Genomic DNA, 23,004 nt, shown 5'->3' with positions numbered 1-23,004 from the left:
CGAGAGAGGGGGTGGGGTGGACTGGAAATGGAGTATAATTACATGGCCACTGATCAATCCTTCACAATCATCCTTAAAAACCTCTGCCTGGCCAAAGTTCAGGAGAGCTTCCCTCATTGTGATTCACATCCCAAGGACACTGCCTGAGACACAGAAGCTTGGCATTTGGGTCCCCACTATATTTGGGATCACTGTTGGCCTCCTCTTTTGGCCAGTCCTGATTTGTATCCTTACTTTAAAAACGATAATCATAAATACAGCACTTTCTGGAGTTCTCTAAGTCATTCCGGCACACGACTGGACCTGAGGCGGGGTTGCTGAGGGAAGCTCTGAGTTTACAGCCAGCGGCTCAGAAGCATGGTGACCTGGGAGTGCCTCAGAGCCCAGGCTGGTGACTGAAAAGAGAGGAGTCTTAGGGAAGACCTAAGGCGGGGTGGTGAGTGTCAGAACTAAACTACCTGTTATGAAACATTTAAAAATGACAGATCACGCTCAAGTCACTCCTGAGAGTTTTAGTTCTGGTTACATACCACCTGACTGGAGCGGTTGCCTGACGTTTTGGAAACAATGTGCCACCCTGGCTGGAGCAGCGTTTAGAAGCAGCTCACGGAACCCCACCACGTGGCACGGGCATTCTCTGAGGGGATGGGTGGGCCCGTTACTCACGCTCGTGCTCCTCCTGCACCACCAGATTCACATGGTCCACGCAAGCCTGGATGTCATTCCACGTAATAAACGCAGTGTTTTCTGCATGTGCCTGTGTTTTTAGTTTCATCAGCTCATCCAGATACCTGCCCCGCCCCCCAACAAAAAAAGCAATTAAGCACAATGTAAGAAAAGGGACCTTCAGGATTGTCAGGGGTGACAGGAATGAGAAGACTGGAGACACAGCATCCAAGGACCAAAGAAAGACAGCTAAGACGCTCCGACAGCCTCACATATCCTGGGGGGCAGCTTTGAGACTTGGGGAGTTACCTTCAGCAAAATGAGAAAATGCAAAAATAGCACTTTTTCTTTTAAGGTTGTGCTTTTTTGTTATTTTAGTAACCTCTACACACAATGTGGGACTCAAACTCACAACCCCAAAGTTGTGAGAGAGAGAGCTGACCCCCAACAGACAGAGTACAGACAGAGGAACAGTGTCCCACAGATCCCATCTACCGCCCTGGGCACCCACCTCTGACAGTTTTCTTCTTCGATATTGGTAAGGCCTGTCACAGAACTGCTCAGCTGTTTCCACACTGTGTTCATGTCCCCTGACTCCAGCGCCCTGTTGATTAGGGCCACCGAGGACAGCATTTCCACGGCGACAGAGAGCTCAGGGTGGGTGAGGCTATGCTGTACAGAGAAGGGGAGGGGAAAAAGGTGAGGACAGACAGTCTTGGATACAGAGGGAGGTCAGAGGTTCAATTAAGCCGTAAGAAGTCTAAGTTTCTGGTTTAAAAAAAAAGCTCTGCCAAGTACACTGAGAAGTGGGGATTAAGTTCACCCCCACCCCACTCCGCTCTCCAACACAGGCGCGGCTGACTTACTTCAGGACTCTGCTGCTGCAGGGTAGCCAGCTCTTTCTGATAAAGATCAGCAGCAAAGGGGTACACCTGGGGCAGCTGGGCCTCGGGATTCGTGAGCTCCAGGACGGTCTTCTCGGCAACACCCTTCTGGATGGCAGCATTGATGGCTGCCACGGCTGCCAGCCCTGTGCAGAGAACGGGCCAGAAATGCAGCTGGCTTGGGAAGGCCCGAGGGGAAGGAGACGCAGTTCTCACAGGACAGAGTTATATTCTGCAGATAAGCTGTGAACTGTGATGTCTAAAGTGGAACTTTCATCTTTAAAAAGATAGCCTCCCCCATTGTGTACTGGGCAACTGTCCGCTACGCCAACCACGTCCTAATAAAGCTGTTTCCACTCCAATTTGTCCTGCACCTCTTTCTAAAACATCTCTTCCATCCCGGGCGGCCTGGTGACTCAAGTACCAGCTTCTCAAGCTGCCATTCAAAGGTTTCCACAATCTTTCCAAGCCTTTGTCTTACACAGCTCGGGCCCAGCTATCTACAAAGATCTTATTCTAACCACTGCTGCCTCCATACATCTTTCACCATCCGCATCTCTGCTCACACTTCCTTTTCCTCTCTGCACACATTGGGAACGTTCTTCTCTCTCTTTCACCGTCCAGAAGGTACCCACCAAGCCCTGAAGTGTCGTCTCCTCCAACGCTCAAGCGCTTGCTAGCTGAAGTGAGCCCACACGGACTCAGGTTCTACTCTGAGAACTAGAGGAGCCCTCCTGCCAGAGGCACCCTGTACCCGATTACGGCTGCAGGCTTGGAGTGATGGGAGCTGACCTCAGACGCCCCAGGGACCTAAGCCCCACTCAGGATCTCAGGGAAGGGCCCCGTACTTCTCTGATACTGTTGGGCAGCACCGTTTGCAGCGTCCACGCCACACTGGAGCTCCTCCTTCTGCAGGGGATCGGCCTGGCCACCCTGAGAAAAGCAGAGAACATTTACGTGAAGATTCTCATGCCTCTGCCTCCAGGCCTTACCGTGGTATCTTCACAGCAGTCACAGGGGGGAAGAACCACGGCACTAAGTGACAGCATCGGGCTCCATGTGGAGAAAGCGACAGTCCTCCTAAGAGCCAAAGCCCCCGCCAGATCTGGGGTAGAGTGACTTTCCAGATACCAGCACATTAAAAAAAATAACAACAGTCTATGAGAGGCATCAAAATATTGACACAAGAGGTTTACAGACTCATTAGCACATTAATGCTGCTTACTCTGGCTGGGATATGCTGGGAGTCTGCAAAATGTACACTTGTTTGTCCTCATTCAGACAAAAAAGGAAGCCACTCGCATTTGTCCTACAAATTCCTACAATTCCACAGTCCACTCTTCCTGCACGTTAAGCATTTCCCAGTGCTGGCTGGAGAAAACTAGTGACGTGTGCTTTCTTTTAAGTAGAAATCCCCAAAGTCAGAAAGTAAAAGAGACTCAGGTTTTCCCCACGGCTTTTAGTTGGGGGACAAGCAGCATGTTTCCAGTGAAGGGGTGGTTAGGTTCGGAGAGAGGTACGACCTGTTTAAGAGAGCTTACAACTGGAAAAAGCAAGAGAGCTAAAGACAGTGTGTTTTTTACCTGAGGATATTTTAAAAACCTACATCTATATGCAGGAAAAAAGTCATACTAAAAACCATAGGTTATATTCTAACTACAGGGGGAAAAGGCCCCATCAAAATCTTTAAAGGACAGCGCACGATTCACATGGCTGTGCCAGAATGTCTGTGGCTTCAGCCCGCCCGACTTTTACCTGTCTCTTCTGCTCTCTGTCACTCAGGAGCTGCTTGAGGTACCAGTCCCCATTCTGCTGCTGCAGCCCTCGAAGGCCCAGAGCTGGAGACTGCAGGGCCTTGAACAAGGCAAGTGCCACACCCTGCTCCAAAGCCAGGTCCACATTTGCTAAGGCAGAAGACGCTGAGGAGGGAAAAAGGCCACAGTTTATGAGAACACTATGGGAGCATCACAGCCTAAAATATTCTTCCTTCCCCAAAACCAATCTTGATTTCAGATGAGGGAAATATAGTTCAGATGGCCTTTGTTCTGGAATATCACGGAAGCACAAGATCTTGGGACTGGAAGAAAACCTTAAAGTCACCAGGTCCAGGGGTCCCCAGTAAGGCTGTTAGTCAGTTAATGGATTCCTGGACACGCCTCAGGCCTACTAAAGAGCTTCCAGATGCAGACACCTTGGCACCGATATGGGCAGCAACAGAAGACGCAACAACCTAAACCAATGCATGTCTAAATACTCTCTAAACACCAAGTTATTATTTAGATGAAACTCCTGAACAAGAGAATGTTTCTCCCACAGGAATTTACTACATCTTTGGGCAATTTTCCTTAAAAACAAAACAAAACAAACTGAAAGCTTTCACCCTACTGCTGATGCTTAAATACATCCAGTCCCTCTTTCCCTCTGACAGTCCAGCTCAGACTAAAGAGCCCTCATTCCTTAACAGCACCAGTCTAAATCCCTTCACTACCCTGCTACCTCCTAAACACACCAGGACAGTGAGTGCCCAGACAGCAAGGGTGGTCTGACCCCGGGGAATGGTAGCGGCTGTCTACACCCTCTTGAACTCTCTACTCCGAGAGGATCGTGGTCACAAGAGATCTTTAACATCTGGCAGTGAAAACCTAGGTGTTCCTTAATCTGAAAATAATAAAGACACATTCCTTATTGTGTTGTTGTTAAAATTAAACGAAATCACACACATGAAAGCACTTTGTATATTGTAAAATCAACAAGGTCTTAGGTTGGCAGTCAGAAAATAGGTATTTTCTGACTTCAAAAATAACAGCCACTGGGAAGTAATCATTACTGTATTATTTTCAGTTTCCCCATTTTTAGAAGAAAACAGAGTTCTCCCACCATTCTCCACCCAAGGATCTGATTTTATCTCCAAAGTAGCAAAACAAATCAATAATAATATACTAAAAATCAAAATATCTGGAGCATAGCAGCACTTAAAAATTTTAAATGTTTCAATGTTAGTAAAAACAAAAAATAAAAAGAAAATTAATATGAGGTGTGTTAAAAGGAAAATAAAACTTAACTTAAAAATTTTTAAATCTCTGTAGATGCCTAAGGGGCTCTTCACTTCTTCCCAGTGATCACACCTGCAGCTCAGCTAACTCATCACCACACCAAGGCACCGGCTCCTGGAGTCCAGGCTGCGGGTCCCTGTGACCATTAGCCAACGACCTGCCCACACTCCCTCAACAGCATTTACCCAACACCTGCCTTGTGCCTCAAACACAGCTGTGAACAGAACAAATGATGTCCGTCCTGGTAGAGCTTTTACAGGAGTGGGGACAGAAAATAAAACCAATACAGGTAAACAACCAGCCCTTCTCTAGGTATGCGATGTAGAATTTGAGATTATCTATCTACAAAAGCATCTGGCTGATTATGCTTTTACTAGAAGCATTCTTACTACATAAATAAATTTAAATAAGCATGTACTAACGCTCATACTATAAAGATGATGAAGTTTAGAACATTATTTAAATAGTTTCTTTCACTAAGGTCTAATTTTCCTTGTTCTTCTAAAAAAGTAAATAAAAGCTTGTTCTCGTTTTTAACTATCCGGCCTGCAGCTTTCTCCTGGGGCAGTGGCTTCAATGCTGGTCTCAAACCCTCAGGGAAAGAATCTTATCTATATTTAAGATAATTCCTGGGACCTAAAGTTCCCTTATCTTTCTAGCACGCAACCTTCTCTTGCTCCAGAGTTGCTGTCCGGTTAGGAAAAGACTGTCCCTCTTTGGGGAATCCTGCCTTATCCTCCCTCGTCTATGCAGTGAAGGTTTTTACACAAACCTCCAAGGAGAAGTCATTGTTCCTTTCTTTTTCTATGACTGCACCGCACACACCTTTGATACCTTGTTCTAAGCAACTTGCCCTGAAATTACTCACTTGCAGGTCCATCTTCCCTGCTACACTGAAAGCAACTTGGGGGAAGTTTTTAAAGAAATATTTATTTTAGAGAGAGGCAGTGGAGGGGGAAGGGCAGAGGGAGAGGAAAAGAATCTCAAGCACAACACGGGGGTTCATCTCACAGCCCTGAGATCGTGACCTGAGATGAGACCCTGTCGGGCACTTAACCCCGAGCCACCCTGGGCACCCCTGAAAGGAACACTGTAATCACATATGGCTACGGCTCTTCCCCCAGAGGTTTATAACCGACTCTCACTGACTTAGCCAGGTAAAGCTACAATGATTATAAAATCCTAAACAACATAGTAAGAAAAAAACAGCCTTATTAAAACAAAGAGTGTTTTGTGCAGTGTACACAGCAAGAAACATGCTGGACTTTCTTCTCACACAGAAAACTAAAGATAAAAGGACACTCTGGTTTGTATCTGCTGGCTTAGGATTCATAGGTAGATACAGCGCAACACATCACCCACACGTGAATGGAACAACTGTTACTCTATTCAGAAAACCATTATCTTAAATGAATCAGGATGGAACAGAACACAAAGACTGCTGGTCGAGATTTAAAGCTCCCAGTCATATGGAGCTGGTAAAATCCTGTCAAGTTCTCTCTAGTTATTCAGATTCTTGGTTCAAAAGAGTGCCTCCCAGTGAACACAGAGGACACAGATTACTATTACTATAGTTATTATCCTCTTGAGCAAATAAAGGTCAAGTCTGGTTGAAATCAAATAAGCTTTTTAGTTCTTCTGGTGAGTCTAACCATTACACTAAGAATTACAGGGATTTCAAAAGAAGCAGGACTCCTAAGTAATCTGTACTTCAAGGAGTTAGAGATGTCAGAAACAAAGGCAAACAATATAAGACAACATATAATTGCATAGAAAATTATGCAGTTAGTCTATAAATGCCACGGGAGAGCGAGAATGGGCGCAGGTGAAAAGTGAGGTGGACCGTGAATGCCAGGTATAATCTGGGTCAGGCATGAGGGCATTATAGCAAGCATACACAATCAGCAAAAGCTGTGATAATGCCAATGTTTATGGGTACTCACTAAATACCAGGCAATTTGTATGCATTATCTCACCATCGGCAAAACAAGTCTATGCCACAGGGGTCCCATGTCACACAGCTATTAGTAAGAAGCCCAGAGAGCAAGTCCCAGGTCCATGCCATTCCAGAGGGAGACTCTTTCATGAGTCAAGAAAGGAACAGAATGAATATGGGATACAATTAGGCAAATGAGTTCACAGAGAGTTGTATGCATAAAATACCACATTAAAAACTCCGCTAGGCTAGGGAATCTGCTTTTTGCTAGGCAAGTAATGAGGGACCAATCAATGCAGGTTCTATAGCGGAAGAGTGACAAAATGAAAATGACATTTTTAAGACATAAATTCCTCAAAAGTATGTAACACATATAGAGAAAAATCAGTAAGAATGGTATAATCTCATTTTTGTTTAAATATATTTTTAAAGATATGCATAAAAATCTCAATAGTAGTGGGGCACCCGAGTGGCTCAGTCAGGCTCCCTGCTCAGTGGGGAGCTGGCTTCTTCCTCTCCCTCTGCCCCTTCCCACTGTTTCTGTGCATGCATTCTCTCTCTCAAATAAATTAAAAAAAAAAAAATCAATACTGGTTATTTCTAGGGAATGGAGGTCTAATTTTTTGTGTGGCTTTGGTTTATATCTGGATAACTTTTATTACTCTTTGAAGTAAAAATGAAATTATAATACTACTTTCAAAAATAGGAAAAATATGGGCGCCTGGGTGACACAGTTCATCAGGCCTCCAACTCTTGGTTTTGGCTCAGGTCCTGATCTCAGGGTTGTGAGACTAAACCCCGCACCAGGCTCCACTCATACCATGGAGTCTGCTTGAGATCTCTCTCTCCCCCTCTGTCCCTCTCCCTGCTCTTATTCTAAATAAATAAATAAAATCTTTTTAAAAAATAAAAATAGGAAAAATAGGGACACCTGGGTGCCTCATCATTTAAGTGTCCGACTCTTGATCTCAGCTCAGGTCATGATCTCAGGGTCATGAGTTCAAGCCCTGTGCTGGGCTCCACACTGGGCATGGAGTCTACTTAAAAAAATAAATAAGGAAAAATAAAATCCCTATTCAGATTTTTTTTTAAGTGTGTTAATACAGGGTAAAAGAGTGAAATTAGCCAACAAGAGGAGTTCTAGCAGCTATAGCAGATAGAGGGAGGGCCTGCCTAAGGAAGACAGCATCTGAAACAGAAGACATATGTACCAAAAAAGGGCAGAAGCAATAGTTCGTAAGCAAATCCACTAATGTCTAAAATAAACTTAGGGATGCCTAGGTGGCTTAGTCAGTTAAGCATCTGCCTTTGACTCAGGTACCATCCCAGGGTCCTGGGATTGAGTCTCAAATTGGGCTCCCTGCCCCACGGGAAACCTGCCTCCTCCCCCTGCTTGATCTCTCTCGCTCTCTCTCAATCTGACAAATAAATGAGTAGTCTTAAAAAAATAAAAATAAAATTAAGGTAAATAAGCCATGTCGTCAGTCCAAGAACAGATCAACACCCACATTATTCTGCAGCATCCCTGAAGGTACCCAACTCAGGAACATACTTACTGTTAACTTTGTTTATATTGCCTTGAATTTCAGCTTGAGTGAGCAGCTCCTCATAAACGTCCCTTTCTCTCTCAGAGTTTTCTGTCTGAAAGTGAGTAAAAAGTGCAATGAATCAGTTCAGTTCTCTAAGACCTCAGAAACATACTGCTTCCCCAGCCAGGAGAGAACAAAGAGTAAGGGTGTGGCTTAAAATCATTAATGGAGCACACAGTGCAATGCTACACAGCCCTTAACTAAAAACATAAAAAGCAGACCCACTTGTTAACAACAAGCCCAAGGAAGCTTCCAGAACTGGGCAGGAGCAGGAAGCCCTGGTGAACTCTGCTCACTCAGGAGCCTGCATCCTTGCCTTAGACTTGAGCGGAAGGGCACACCCAAGGACCAGATCTCAGAACTTCTCATCGGTTCACACAAAATTAAAGAATAAAAGTCAAATTGGAATCTAATACCAAAAGACTGCATACTATGTAAATCCATTTCATTTATACGTAATTCTTAAAAAGGTAAATACAGTGTTCGATTCAGACTGGAGGTTGCCTGGGGTTAGGGATGGGGAGTGGAGGCTGATTGTGAAGAGGGACCGGGGGACTCTGGGATTGATGGTTTTGTAACCACACACGTTTGTCAAAACCCATCGAACCATACATGTAAAACAGTAAATTTTACTGTGTATAAACTATACTTCAAGAAAAGTGATTTTTAAAATGGACTCATATCGGGCGCCTGGGTGGCTCAGTGGGTTAAGCCGCTGCCTTCGGCTCAGGTCATGATCTCAGGGTCCTGAGATCGAGGCCCGCATCGGGCTCTCTGCTCAGCAGGGAGTCTGCTTCCCTCTCTCTCTCTGCCTGCCTCTCCATCTACTTGTGATTTCTCTCTGTCAAATAAATAAATAAAATCTTTAAAAAAAAAAAAAAAAAAAAAAAATAAAATGGACTCATATCAAACAATGAAAGAATATAAATCAATTAGAAGGAAGAAGTGCTCCATTTTTACCCTATTTTTAGCGTTGGTCATTTTCTCCTGCTTGGCCCGATAAAGCACATCCTGGTACGTGGAAGCCAAGGGCTCTTCAAGATTTACAAGCATGGCATTGGGGTTTCTCAGAGCCACAAATGTGTCGGCTGCAATTCTACGGTCAACAGCCTCATTAATGGCAATAACGGCAGCATGCACTAAGAAAATAAAATTAAATTAAAAAATCAAAACACAGAACACTGGGGTTATATAGAGTAAGGGAGGTACATGACACACCCAGAACAACATCGTGCCCCCTACTGCAGGAAAAGGCTCACTGTGATAGAGAAATGAGGACTGGAGTTGGAGGAATGGCTCCCTGAATCCAGTAAGCCTAGTCTCCTCTGGGATGCACAGAGCCACAGCTCTCCCTGTGATCCCATGTCTGGGATGCTGAGTTTGGAATCTCACAGGGAAATATTTGTTAAAGAGCTTTGCAAGCAGGTATTATGGCAATGTTCACCCTCAATCATCGTGTAAATACCATGATAAAAATAACAAACCCACAGAGACAGTGAACTCACTTTCTAATGCTTTCATCTTCATCAAAATCATTCACTTCCAAATAACAGTAGCAGAGAAGACCGCAGCAGTGTTGACCTCCCTCTACCGACCTAAACTTGCTAGCAAAACTCCTAACGTCTGGGACCATCACAGTATTCCTGATTGAAGGCGGTAGCAACAAACCCATCTGAACCCACAGTTTCTCCTTGCTTACACGCAGCTTCGTCCACCGAGAGCTCGTTAGCCAGGATGCCCCCGATCTTGCTGAAGGCAGGCATCTGGATCCCGTACTTCTCCAGCTCGATCTTCATGTTGTTGATTTCCTCTTCTACAGAAAAAGATGAAGACCCAGGCGAGCAAATTAAGCACCTTTCCAGAACTCAGAGAAGGAAAGAGATTCCCCAACTACACAATGGGAAGAAGTGGCGGCTACCTCCTAGAACTGTTACGAGGATTTAATGAGATGATATACGGAAAGCACTGAACATAGTGCCTGGCACAAAACATACACTCTATAGACATTAACTATTATTACTATTATCAAGAGTACCAAAAGTCAGTGTAACATGAGAAAGAGCCCTACAGAAAAGAGTTGCTCAAAACTGCTACTTGTGGCATTTCCTACAATGTACTTGGGAAGGAGCAGCTGTGAAGGGAGCCCAGGAACAAATGGCCCACAAGCCAGCCAGATGTCTTTACACACCAAGTCACAAGCTGCTATGGGACCATTCTGCTTCCAAGGCAGGAAGCCAAATGATAAAGAAAACAACATGTAAGGTTTGGCCCATTGCCCCAGGTCTGGTGAACAACTTCCCCAGAAGGAAAAATGTCACAGATAAAAGTTTTATTAAATTTAAAATTCCCAAGTCTATAGAATAATGACCAGTTCAAAGGATTTGAATCTATATTACTCCAACCAATAGTACCACTGTTCTTTTTCTCACCAAGTCCCCATCTCTTCAAGCATCTGACAAAAGTAAATACATACAGAATAAGGTAAACAAGTTCAATTTTTAAATTACTAAATTGTCACTCCTTGCTCTATGCCCACTGTAGGTACTTCCTAAAATGAGAGAACAAAGTGTGAAATTCCCAGTTTACCTGTCTTCTCAATGCACCGGAGAAGCAAGTTACACTTCTTTGATCTCTGTTGCCAGAGTGTTTTTTTAAGCTCTATGTCTTTAAGATTGGTATTGTTGACTCTCCAGGCTATTTCCACATAAATCAAGCATTTCCTGCCAAGTCTGTAACTCCTTACCTGTAAAGTCAACCTTTCCATATAGGTCTTGAATCTGAGGAGCCAGGCCCAGTTTGAACAGGTACAAACTAGAAGACACGATATGCAAAAAGAGTTAGGCCTCCCAGCTGCACCCAGGGGCTGCTCTTAGATTAAGGAGGAAAGTCAGCATAAAAAGAAAAAACATTCTGAACATATATACCCCTGCATGCTGCCCTATCCCCCCTTTTGCAGCTACCGCACTTCATCTCAGAACCTTTTCTGAGTTCTACATCATATTGTTCTAGAAAGTCACTTCATGCAATGCAAAAAGCACTGGGCTGGGAATCAGAAGACACAAGTTCAAGTCCCAGTTCTGGTACAAATCCAGTGTGCAGTGTGAATGCAGTCTATCTAGGTGGAGAAACCTTCACTTCTGTACACCTTCCTGTGATCAATAAGTTTTAACTAACAAGATATCTATGAAAGTATCATGAAAATGGGGGTGCCTGGGTGGCTCAGTGGGTTAAGCCTCCGCCTTCACCTCAGGTCATGATCTCAGGGTCCTGGGATTGAGCCCCACGTCGGGGTCCCTGATCAGTGGGGAACCTGCTTCCCCCTCTATCTCTGCCCACGCTCTGCCTACTTGTGATCTCTGTCAAATAAACAAATATATTTTTTTTAAGTGTCATGAAAATGATTCAAATAAAAAGTCTTATTTAAACTGAATTCATATTACTGATGGAAAAGTTTCAGGTAATTCATGAGTCTTAAATAAACATCTTATCTTTACTGTTTATTTATTTTTTTTTTTTAAAGATTTTATTTATTTATTTGACAGAGAGAAATCACAAGTAGATGGAGAGGCAGGCAGAGAGAGAGAGAGAGGGAAGCAGGCTCCCTGCCGAGCAGAGAGCCCGATGCGGGACTCGATCCCAGGACCCCGAGATCATGACCTGAGCGGAAGGCAGCAGCGGCTTAACCACTGAGCCACCCAGGCGCCCATCTTTACTGTTTAAATAAAAAAAAAAAAAGGAATCTATTCAACTTTAAATCTCATGAAGGCAGGAACAATAAAAGTCTTGTTCACCACTATCTACCTGGAACCTGACATGTATTAATAAATATTAACATTTCACAGACAGACAGGTGGATAAGAAAATGTCTATAAGCCTGAATGACCATAACTGGATGCTAAGGACCCAGCAGATCAGAATCAACAGTAAGAAGTGTACTTGACAGAGATGGACACAAGCAAGACACCGACAGACTAGCAATAAGGGAATAAATTAAAAACGCTTAGGAAACAAATCACAGAAACTCAACAGAGTGACCTACAATTTGTGTAAATAATCTGTAAACCTCAGCTTGATCTAAACACGAATACAGATCGTGTATTTTGCATTCACAGAACTGATCAGGTCTTGAACTGTATATGATAAACACAAATGTATAATCTAAAAAAAATCAAGTTTTTGGAAAAGACATTCAAATTTATACATTCAGAGTAGCTAATTATTTTCTCAGATAATTACAAGTATGAATCATATGCATATGATTAAGTGTTTTTTAGAGTAAGATGCTCAAAATGGAACTATACAATGTTCCTCTCAACAAAATTTTTCAAAGCAAAATAGCCAATAACATTCTAGATCTATACCATGTACCCACAATATATATTATTTCTCCCATATAATACATCCTACCCAGATTCCAAATTTCTTCAGGAATTTCTCACTCTTTTATTTCTATGTGGACAGCAGAAAGTGATTGCCACACATCAAGAAACTTCAAGAATGTCACTTTTATAAGCCCAAGAATAGTGAGTTCATTTTTTAGGTTTTTCAAAGGTAAATTAAAGTTGTTAAGACATTCCAAGCTGCTACAAGTAAAGTAGAAGAGAAGCTAAGACAGAGGCACCATCTTTCTTTTATCTCAATTATTGAGAATATTTTAAGGAGGTGATGGAGTTATGAATATAACTACAATGGCCACTTTGACCCTTTTGCCCAGAACCAAGAGTAGTCAACTTCAAAGCTGAAACTTTCAATCCTACCAGTAAACACCCCTTTCCAATCTTTGCTCCTGTTCTGTAGGTAACTGTTAGTTGCCTACAACAGTGAGCCTATGATTGAGCTCAGGTTCATTTTCCTTTTCTTTTTTTGCTACTGAAGCTGTACTTCATGGTAATGGGAAAAGGAGGGTGTGGATTCCTCTTCTCTTTGCTGCCTGCAGAGCAACCTGGAAGTTACTATGCTGATCTCAAAGACTGTTAATAAAGGCTCTTAAACACAAACACAGCAGTTGCTTAGGAAACAGAATCTAGTACCGTCCACAGTCCCTGATCTAAATTCTTTAGGCCAGATATGAATTTAGATTTCTCAGATATTAGAAAGGTTTTATAGTGTATACAGTATTATACAGTATCTGTTTACTTAAGTATATACAGTATTACAAAACACACCAGCAAGCCTTGAGGCAGCACACCTGAAAAAATATATTATTTTTTTATAATTATAATTTTATAATATATTTTATAATATATTACTCTGCAGAGAAACATACACATAATTACAGTAAGGAGACAAATATTCTAAATAACTAATTAATTCTGATCAGATTTTGCCAACAAATGAGTTTGAAACAAACTTAAAGATGATTTTCAGCTTTTACATTTCTTTAGGATTATGGGCTAATTTAATCCCAAAATCAGTTCTTAGAAAGATAAAACATCAGAGGAAATGGAAATAAAGAACTGGGGTCTTGGGGCACCTGGGTGGCTCAGGTCATGATCCCAGCATCCTGGGATCAAGCCCCACTTGGGCTCCCTGCTCAGCAGGAAGCCTGCTTCTCCCTCCGCCTCTCCAGCACTCCTGCTTGTGTTCGCGCTCTCATAAATAAAATAATTAATTAAAAAAAAGAATAGGGGCACCTGGGTGGCTCAGTGGGTTGAACCTCTGCCTTCAGCTCAGGTCATGACCTCAGGGTCCTGGGATCCAGCCCCACATTGGGCTCTCTGCTCAGCAGGGAGCCTGCTTCCCCCTCTCTCTCTGTCTGCCTCTCTGCCTACTTGTGATCTCTCTCTGTCAAATAAATAAATAAAATCTTAAAAGGAAAAAAAAAAAGAATTGGGGTCTTATCTGAGGGTGGAATGTAATCCAGAAAAGTAATTTAGCAGGACTAAATACAGTGACTATCTCAAAAGAGAAGAAGAAAGAAAGGCAGGAAGGGAGAAAACAGGGAGCTAATAATACTTTCTGTTACTGCAAATCCAAAAGGGAGAAGGGGCCTCACCACACACAGTGAAGCAAGGTGCCTTTCTCCAACACTGCTGTACCATGCACTGAAGAGGAGGCTCCCAGCAGGTATACACTGCCTGCCTATCAACAACGGCCAGCCCTTTGGGAAAAACACTCCAGGGAGGAAAGAAATCATAAATCACCAACCAGAACACACTGCTCTGTATATAATTTCCAAGCACAGGCTGCATAACAATAGCAGACTTCCTCCCCTTCCAATTCTGAGAAAGGCACAGTTAATTCTTCATCTCCAATTCAGGGACTTTGGGGGCCTGGGACCCAGATGACGTTGGAGAGAGCCGTCGCTGCAGAACTCACAGAGAGGAGCTCTGCCAGCGGGGCCTTTTGCCGGCCACGTTCAGATATCCATTGTAGGTACAACCTTCACAAGGTTATCAACAAAGGCAAACCTCACTTTAACACTGAGCCAATCACAACACTCAGAATTAATCTGATTTTGGCTCAGACAGATACACTTGAAATTGCTACAATCTGAACATTCCCCTAAACAACACCCACTTCTAAGTGTTTTCTATTAAATCTTGGGTTACTTTTGTTTGTCCGTTATGACATGTACCTTGGAGGGAAATGTATGACATGTACCTTGGAAAAGCAATGTAAGGCATGACCTCTGTCCCTAAGATGCTAATAATGTAATAGAGAGAAAGACAGTGAACGTATGCAAGAAACAACAGAACTAAGAAACAAAGAAACATAGGTGTTTAGACAGAGGAATGAGCAAGAGTCACTGAAATCACAAACCCTCACCAAGAAGATGGGAACTGAATTAAAACTTGACTGGATACACTGAGACAAACATGAACAGTCATCTGGTAAAAGAAAGTACCATTTTCTTTTCTCATTTATAAGGCAGAAGATAATCCCTTGAGCTAGAGAAGGAGAAGGAAGGCTTGTTACAATGTATGATTTTGACTACCTAGTGCATGTGAGGCATCTAAGTACTAGAGACACAAAGATCTGGGGAGTCCTGCCCCCAAGGAGTGCAGGGAAAGCCAGCAGCAAGAACGAAAAACCCAAGGATGATGGAAAGCCATGCACTCGAAGAGGTCTGTGCAAACACCAGAAGAGCACAAAGATGGGAAGCAGCTAATTCAGTCTGAGGGAGAAAAGTAAAAGAAGGCATCCAGAAATGTGGCAATCCACAGTAGCATCTGAAGAAGAAAGTGGGTTAAACTCGGGAGTAAAGGGCATCCAGGCCTTGCAAACAGAATAAACAAAGGCACAGGAGCGTGGCTATGCACTGGTCCTCAGCTACATTCGTTCTTTTGTGGGTTTCACACGGCTTCCAGGGATCCAAAGGGTCTGGCACATATTTGATCAGACCTGAGACAACAGGCTTCTCACAGGTCAATATGATACATATATCCATGTATGTAATTAACATTTATTAAGCACACATAGAGGATGCCTTATAATTTCATTAAATGAGCAGCCCGAGCAAAGAAACCACAGCCACATGTCCCACTCACTTCTACCTTCTCATATAGCCCTGCGGCCACCAGGTAAATCTGTCCCGCTCCGCGTGGTGCTGTCATATCTACTGAACCCCACCCTCCCTCCACACACATTGCCTCTTCCTTCCAATACAGTATTTCGCCGATTCTAACAGCCAAGGGCCTGAAATTAAGCCATCTTCAGAATCTACTATGAAATTATGAAAAAATTATACTTTGTTTCAGTTCCTATTTGTCATATCTGTTTCACATAAACATTACTTAATGAACAAATGGCTTGGTGAGGACCTAGAAAACTAAGTAAATTAAAAATCAACCATTTGACAGTTGCTGGCATTATCTGAAGATGTTGATAAAATTTAATTACACTACTAAATTATTAAGACATGGTGATTGAATTTTGTAATTCAGCTATTGGCTTGTGGCAAAACAGTAAACAGTAATAAGTTTTGAAATGTACATGCTTCTTGTAATTCTTAAGAGATTTTAATTAAAAAGAAAAGAACTGCATCCCAGCTGAAATGTACAGTTCACAGGAATACTAGATCAACAATGAAAGACTATACTTTGTTTTCAGAGCCAAATTATCTGCTATTATGGGGATAAATAAATCCCTTCTCCCTATTCCCTAGAAAAACACAGCTGTTTCTCACCACTTTGTTAAGATAAAAGTATCCCATTCTATTTGGAAATCCTGAAGCTAATGCAAGAACTTTCTCGTTGCACCACGGACAAAAAGCTATACATTCAAGTCAGACATTATTCCTACACTGCTTTCTTTTTTACTGAGACAGAACTGACATGTAACATCACATTAGTTTCAGGGGTACAACATAGTGATTCAATACATGTATATATTGCAGAATGGTCACCTCAGTAAGTCTCACTAACATCCATCACCACACAGAGTTACAGATTTTTTTTCCTTGTGCTGAGAAACTTTTTTTGAAGATATATTTATTTAATTTAGAGAGAAAGAGAGAGAGCATGTGTGCTAAAGTGGGGTCGGGGGAGGGATGGAGGCGGGGGGGGGGGTTGGAGACTCCCCCTACCCCGAGGGGGGAGCCTGATGCAGGGCTCGATCAAGACCTGAGTCAGCACCAAGAATTGGATGCTGAAGCGATTGAGCCACTGAGACGCCTCATGCTGAGAACTTTTAAGACCTACTGTCTCAGCAACTTTCAAGCATACACTACACCATTAGTAACGCAAATCCCTGGGAAGTAAGTTACAACCCCAGGGCTTAGTTGTTTTACAGCTGGAAGTGTTTTTTTGACTCCCTTTACCCATTTCGCCTGCCCCCAAGTTCCCACCTCTGGCAGTTTAGCAGTCTATTTTACCAAGAAAATCTGATTACCTGAGTGCGTGGATACAGTAGATACATCTTGGCATGTTTTTTCGATCATAGATATCTGTAGTTTCTGGGTAAAAAATCTAAGGAGGAATAAAAGAAGCAGAATAAGGTATCCATCCACTGGATCGTTCACCAACCACCAATTATACAAATAAAACGATCAGCAAACATTATTGGCATTCAGCAAGTAACTTCATTAGGGGGAACAGACAATTCATCTTAAGTAATGCAAAGAATAAAACGCTATAATAGAGAATAAAAAGCACGAGTTGGAAAAGCCTTATTTGGTTAATCCACTGAGTTTCACCAGGTATGTGAAAGGGATTTGCTTCCTGCAGACTCAGAATGGGCAGAAGACACACAGCGCTGAGCAGTTTAAATCACCGACCAATGTGGGAAGCTCCGGAGGACCGTGATCTGCCCAGTTACCATCTACCATATCTAGACACAGAATAACTCAACCATGAGCATTTACTGGGGTGCTTTCGGTTGTGTGAATTACTACATTTAGACATTGGAAAAAAGCTATAAAATATTAAAATGTGTTATATGCAGCGAAGTCTGGCTGGCTCAGCTGGTGGAGTGTGTGACTTGATCTCTAGGTTGTGAGGTTGGAGCCCCACACCAGGTACAGAGATTACTTAAAAATAAAATCTTCAAAAAAAAAAAAATGTGTTACATGCTTGGGAGAAGAAAAAAAATACACAGATAAAGTAGATGAAAGAGCGGATATTGTATGGGAATGTGGAAGACTGGTGGTTCTCCTTAGTAATTGTCACAAATAATCGATTACTTGTGCTATTATCTCTTTGACTAGACACTACATGAAGGCAGGGATCAGGTCTATGCAATTCATTGCCATATCTTCAATGCCAAGCCCAGAGCCAAGGTCATGGAAGGGATTCTACATTTAATGAATTAACAAATGAGGTCAAACAGGAACACAGTAGGTTTAGACTGAGTATAATCCTGAATTTCAAGATCTATTTTCATGGTGATGTGGCACCACGAAATTCATTCTATAATGTAGGGAGAAAGGAGATGATAATGGTCTGGAGAAGTGAAAGACTGAATTTTGAGGCCGTCAGAAGAATCTGGATGAGTAGTGAAAGGCAGCAGGAGAAGGCCTGTAGCGCCGTGGGCCTGTCAGAGCCCTTGACCCACCGTGTTTGTCTGTTTTCATGCATTTCCCACAATACCTATGACTCTCAACTAGAAAGAACCGCCCCCCTCGAGAGATGGGATGCACCAGAACTGTCTTTTGATCATTTCTCAAACTCCGCATGCTCACTTTCCAAGATAGAGATATCATCATCTCCTGAAAGGTGAAGATCATGGTCTCCCTGAGCCACCCTTTCCGAAAACAGCACAGAATATATTTTAGAAAGTAACAGAAAGATACAGTTGGGTAGGGTAGGATGCAATCCAATTATGAGGGCCTCGAAAGTCAGACAAGTCTGAACTTGATATGTAGGCGCCAGAGAAGTCCTAGCTGTGAAGCCAGGGATAAAAACAGAGCCTCAGAAGATCTGACTGGAGACAGGACACAGGGTACATTGAATCACGGAGAAACTGAAGCTCAGGAGGCACACTGATAACCTCTCTGAACAGATAAAAGAAACATTTAAATACATGAGGAAGGCTGGGGGCATAACTGCATTTAGGAGTTCAAGGTAACCTCAAGATTCTGAAATGGGATGACAGGGGAATTGAGGACAGGCTACCATTTAGTATAGAGGAGGGGAGGTTCACTTGGGGGAAAAGGAAGGTTTACGCTCAGACAGGAGGAATTCTAGTTAATAGAAAACTATCCGAGAGCTGTCGAGCAGCCATGTGAAACCGTGTGTTTAACTTATAGCAAAGCCTTCAAAATAACTGAACGCATGAGAACAAGAATGTAAGTAAATAAGGACAGCAGCTTAAGGAACCCCCACGACTAGGAAATGGTAGGCAGAACACAAGAGGAAGATGGAGCAGGAGTTGAGTAGATGGAAAACAATTTAAAAATCAAAGTCAAGGGGTGCATGGCTGGCTCAGTGAGGAGAGCACGCGACTCTTGATCTTTGGGTTATGAGTTTGAGCCCCACACTGGGTGTAGAGATTACTTTAAAAATAAATTATTGGGGCGCCTGGGTGGCTCGGTGGGTTAAAGCCGCTGCCTTCGGCTCAGGTCATGATCTCAGAGTCCTGGGATCGAGTCCCGCATCGGGCTCTCTGCTCGGCAGAGAGCCTGCTTCCCTCTCTCTCTCTCTGGCTGCCTCTCTGTCTACTTGTGATTTCTCTCTGTCAAATTAATAAATAAAATCTAAAAAAAAAAAAAAAAAAAAAAAAAAAAAAAAATAAATTATTTTTAAAGATTTTTTTAAAAATTTATTTACTTGACACAGAGAAAAACAGAGAGAGAGTGGAAACACAAGCAGGGGGAGTGGGAGAGAGAGAAGCAGACTTCCTGCTGAGCAGGGAGCCCGATGCAGGGTCCATCCCAGGACCCAGGGACCATGACCTGAGCCGAAGGCAGACGCTTAATGATTGAGCCACACATGCGGCCCTTAAAAATAAGATCTTAAAAAAAAAAATCAAAGACAAAAATCATAAAGTATTTTCTGGAAGAGGTGGCCAACAAGACCAATTATAACAAAAAGACAAAAGTGAGAAGAACCAAAAACTTTCCACATTAAGCTTTTATAATTAGCCTATATGTACCATATTAAGAAATTAGGAAAAATATCCCTACAGACACTATATATGTATTGTCAATTATATATATTATTATATTATATATATTGTATATATATAATATATATATTCAATTATATATCATACATTGTATTATGGGCAACAATTTTTAGACTAAGTATCATTAATCCACATTACAAGTCTTCTGGACCTAAATCATATAGAGTGGACATTTCCAGGCTGATAGCCATGATGGCCCTATTGTCTCTGAAAGCCTTTGGGGAACTCTATGTTTGTTATAGCTATGGTCCAGGACAATATACTACCATTAGTAAACAAAAGAAGTAGTAAAATTATATCAGTAAAAAAGCATTTTGTAGTAACAATACTACTAGTAATAGCACATATTAACAAAGCTCTTAGTACCATTTAAAAGAGGTTAAATCATCATTGCCCGTTAGGCATACTACAAAAGAAACAGGTACAACAAGATACAGGTGCACAGAAAGGCCAAGTAGGCGTAAGAAGTTGACACACTGCATTTCCTGACATTTGTGGGCCTAATTCTCAAACCTACCAGTGAGAGGAAGAGAGCTTCAGCATTCTGCTCTGAAAAAAAGAGGACAAAGGCTAGTCTTCTGCCAAGACTTGGCTCTGGATTTAACTCAATTCAAAACACAGATATGCAAAACTGCGCTGGCCCTATGCTAAGTACCGAATGTTCGAATGTTCGTCTCCCAGTGGTTCTAGCCCCTCTTGGACCTCGGATCCTCCCTACCTCACTTCTTTCAATCTGTCTTTGGTTATAAAAATTCAGACGCCACAGGGAGTTATAAAGAAAATAAAAACGCCCCTTAATCCCATCACACAGAAATCCCATCCCATTACAGACTTTTCCCAAGAATAAAAGGGAAATTTTTTACATAAAATGATACATACATAAAAATAGAGATCTATTTTTTTACATAAAAATAGTGATCTCACCTTAGCTAGAACACAAACTTTTATAACCTTAGGCCATTCGGGTTTTTTCTCCCACTTAACACCTCACAGACAACTTCTCTTGTCAATACAGAGTAACATCACCCTTTCCAACGAGCTGTACTAGTATTCGACTGGCTGCCACACAGTTAATGCCCCCAGTGAAAGAACATGTCGCTGCTATCTTTTCTATTCTAAGCAATGCTGAAAAACTCTATGTGCCCATCTTTTCGGGCTTGTCTGATTTCGGGGGTGGGATGAATTCCTAGAAGTAGAATTCTTAGGTCAAAGGATATGGAAAACAAAAAAGATGTCCATGCCTCTATGAGTTGATGATATTGCATGGCCTTCCGGGTTCAGGACAGGACCAGGGATGGGGGGCAGAGGGGGATGTGGAGGCTGGAGATGGCAAATTTCACTAAGAGTGGTGCTAAATAAAATAAATTCCTGAGCAGAACACTCGAGGACACACACTCACTCCAAACCCATTCAACTGTAAACATGCAGGTTCTACATACCAACCGTACCTCAAGAAAGATGTTTTAAAAAACAAAGACTACAGGGACACCTGGGTGGCTCAGTTGGTTGAGCCACTGCCTTTGGCTCAGGTCATGATCCCAGCGTCCTGGGGTTGAGTCCCGCATCGGGCTCCTTGCTCCCCAGGGAGCCCGCTTCTCTTGTTGCTTCTGCCTGCCACTATGCCTGCCTGTGTGTACGCTTTCTCTCTGACAAATAAATAAATAAATCTTTAAAAAAAATAAAAATAAAAAAAGAATGTATTTCTCCCAATCACTGTGTCATAAAAATAAAAATAAATAAAAATAAAAAAACACGAAGACTACAGCCTTGACCAAAACAAGATACGGGAGGTAAATGCCATCATATTGCCTCTACAACTTGAAACATAAAACAACAGCCTATCATGTTCTCTTACAGACAAAAGAGTATTCTGTAGCTGTAAAATGACACTTCTAAAATATTTCCTCCTATTTCTTAAAGTCAAATTTTAGTGTAACAACATTGTGAATAAATATAAACACTGAACTGTAGACTTTAAAAAGATGGATTTCACGGCATGTGAATTTTAATGTAAGTCTACAGTTTGATGTAATAAAAGTCAATGACATCATAGGGAACTTCTCTAGGGTGAGGTGAGCAGGGATGGGGAATAAAAAAGAGAAAGAACAAAACTATTCCCTAAAACAAACAGAAGAAAGAGATCCTTTAGTATTTAAAAGAAAGAAAGAAAGAAAATATCATCAAAGGTTCAATTAAGAATAACTTGATAGGCAGAATGACAACTATGCGCCAACACAGCCTCATGTAAGCCAGAACTCGGAATCTCACGTAAGTTACCTTAGGCAATCCAATCTCATGCATGGCATTCAACCACTGAATCACGTTATCAGTATGTCTAAAGTGCAGGCCAGTTGCCTAGAACAAATAAGAGACAGTTAGGCACTGTTGGAAATATTGAAGCAAATACCAAATAAAGACTCTCTTTGCAAAACTTCCCTTATGCAACTTTGCAAGGGCCCCTTAAATTGAAAGTCTATAGCATTATGTTCACATTCCAATCCTAAAAAGTCGAATCCACATCTCAGTTCCCTTCATCTAAGAACCATCTGGAGAATCTGCCTGTGTAACGTGGTCTACAGAACACGGTCTTCAGAATTCAATTATCCTGGATTCAGTCCCCAGCTTGGCTGTCTACTGATGACACTGAGTAAGTCGCTTCACTTCTTTGAGCTTCGTCATCTGTAACACCTACTTCACCAGTTTGTTGTAAAGATGAAATGGGAAAATGTACATAAAGCACTCAGGGTGGTATCTGGCATGTAGAAAATACTCATAAACCGACAGATACCATTAAATATATCAATCAGGGTTTTCATACTACACACACAAACACCCACTCATGTGGTGGACATGGTGTTTGGAAAGGACTCATCTCTAGGTCTGCTATTTTAGAGAAAGATTTACTCTCAAGAGGAAGATGGGCAGGACTACTGTTTCTATCGCCAGCAGTCTTCACTCTTGTTTTGAATGTCCTGTTGCCTGGATGGCTCAGTCAGCTGAGTGTATTGACCTAGGTTTTGGCTCAGTCATGAGCCAGGGTCATGGGATCCAGGCCCGCTTTGGGCTCTAGTGCTCAGTGGGGAGTCTGCTTGGGATTCTCTCCCTCTGCCACTTCCACCCACTCATACTAGTGCTCTCTCTAAAGATACATAAATCTTTTTAAATTAATGAATGAATGTCTCGCTGCTCTGTCCACACTGTAGAGTGCTCCACAGAACAGCTCCAGAACTGTCTTCAGAAAAGAAAAGTTTCTCTTTGAGATGTTAATTTTAGTTGAGGACCTGGACCTTCCTTGTTGTCCTTTGAACATA

The 23,004-nt window shown here is 42.3% G+C and overlaps 1 protein-coding gene across 1 annotated transcript in view; it reads right to left on the bottom strand.

Annotated features, from left to right (window-relative positions):
* IQGAP1 (IQ motif containing GTPase activating protein 1) overlaps positions 1-23,004 on the bottom strand; it is a 101,178-nt gene that overhangs the window by 42,419 nt on the left and 35,755 nt on the right. The window contains exons 4-14 of the mRNA XM_059179946.1: positions 21,971-22,048; positions 16,961-17,037; positions 10,872-10,939; positions 9,828-9,941; positions 9,089-9,267; positions 8,096-8,180; positions 3,306-3,469; positions 2,399-2,483; positions 1,533-1,696; positions 1,178-1,338; positions 667-791 (exon numbers count right to left, since the gene is read on the bottom strand). Coding sequence (XP_059035929.1) covers positions 667-791; positions 1,178-1,338; positions 1,533-1,696; positions 2,399-2,483; positions 3,306-3,469; positions 8,096-8,180; positions 9,089-9,267; positions 9,828-9,941; positions 10,872-10,939; positions 16,961-17,037; positions 21,971-22,048 — 1,300 coding nt within the window. The remainder of the gene's footprint in view (positions 1-666; positions 792-1,177; positions 1,339-1,532; positions 1,697-2,398; positions 2,484-3,305; positions 3,470-8,095; positions 8,181-9,088; positions 9,268-9,827; positions 9,942-10,871; positions 10,940-16,960; positions 17,038-21,970; positions 22,049-23,004) is intronic.

Source organism: Mustela lutreola, chromosome 7, assembly GCF_030435805.1.
Source record: "Mustela lutreola isolate mMusLut2 chromosome 7, mMusLut2.pri, whole genome shotgun sequence".
In the NCBI taxonomy this organism is placed as follows: Eukaryota; Metazoa; Chordata; class Mammalia; order Carnivora; family Mustelidae; genus Mustela; species Mustela lutreola.
This window is presented reverse-complemented; position numbering and strand designations above follow the sequence as displayed.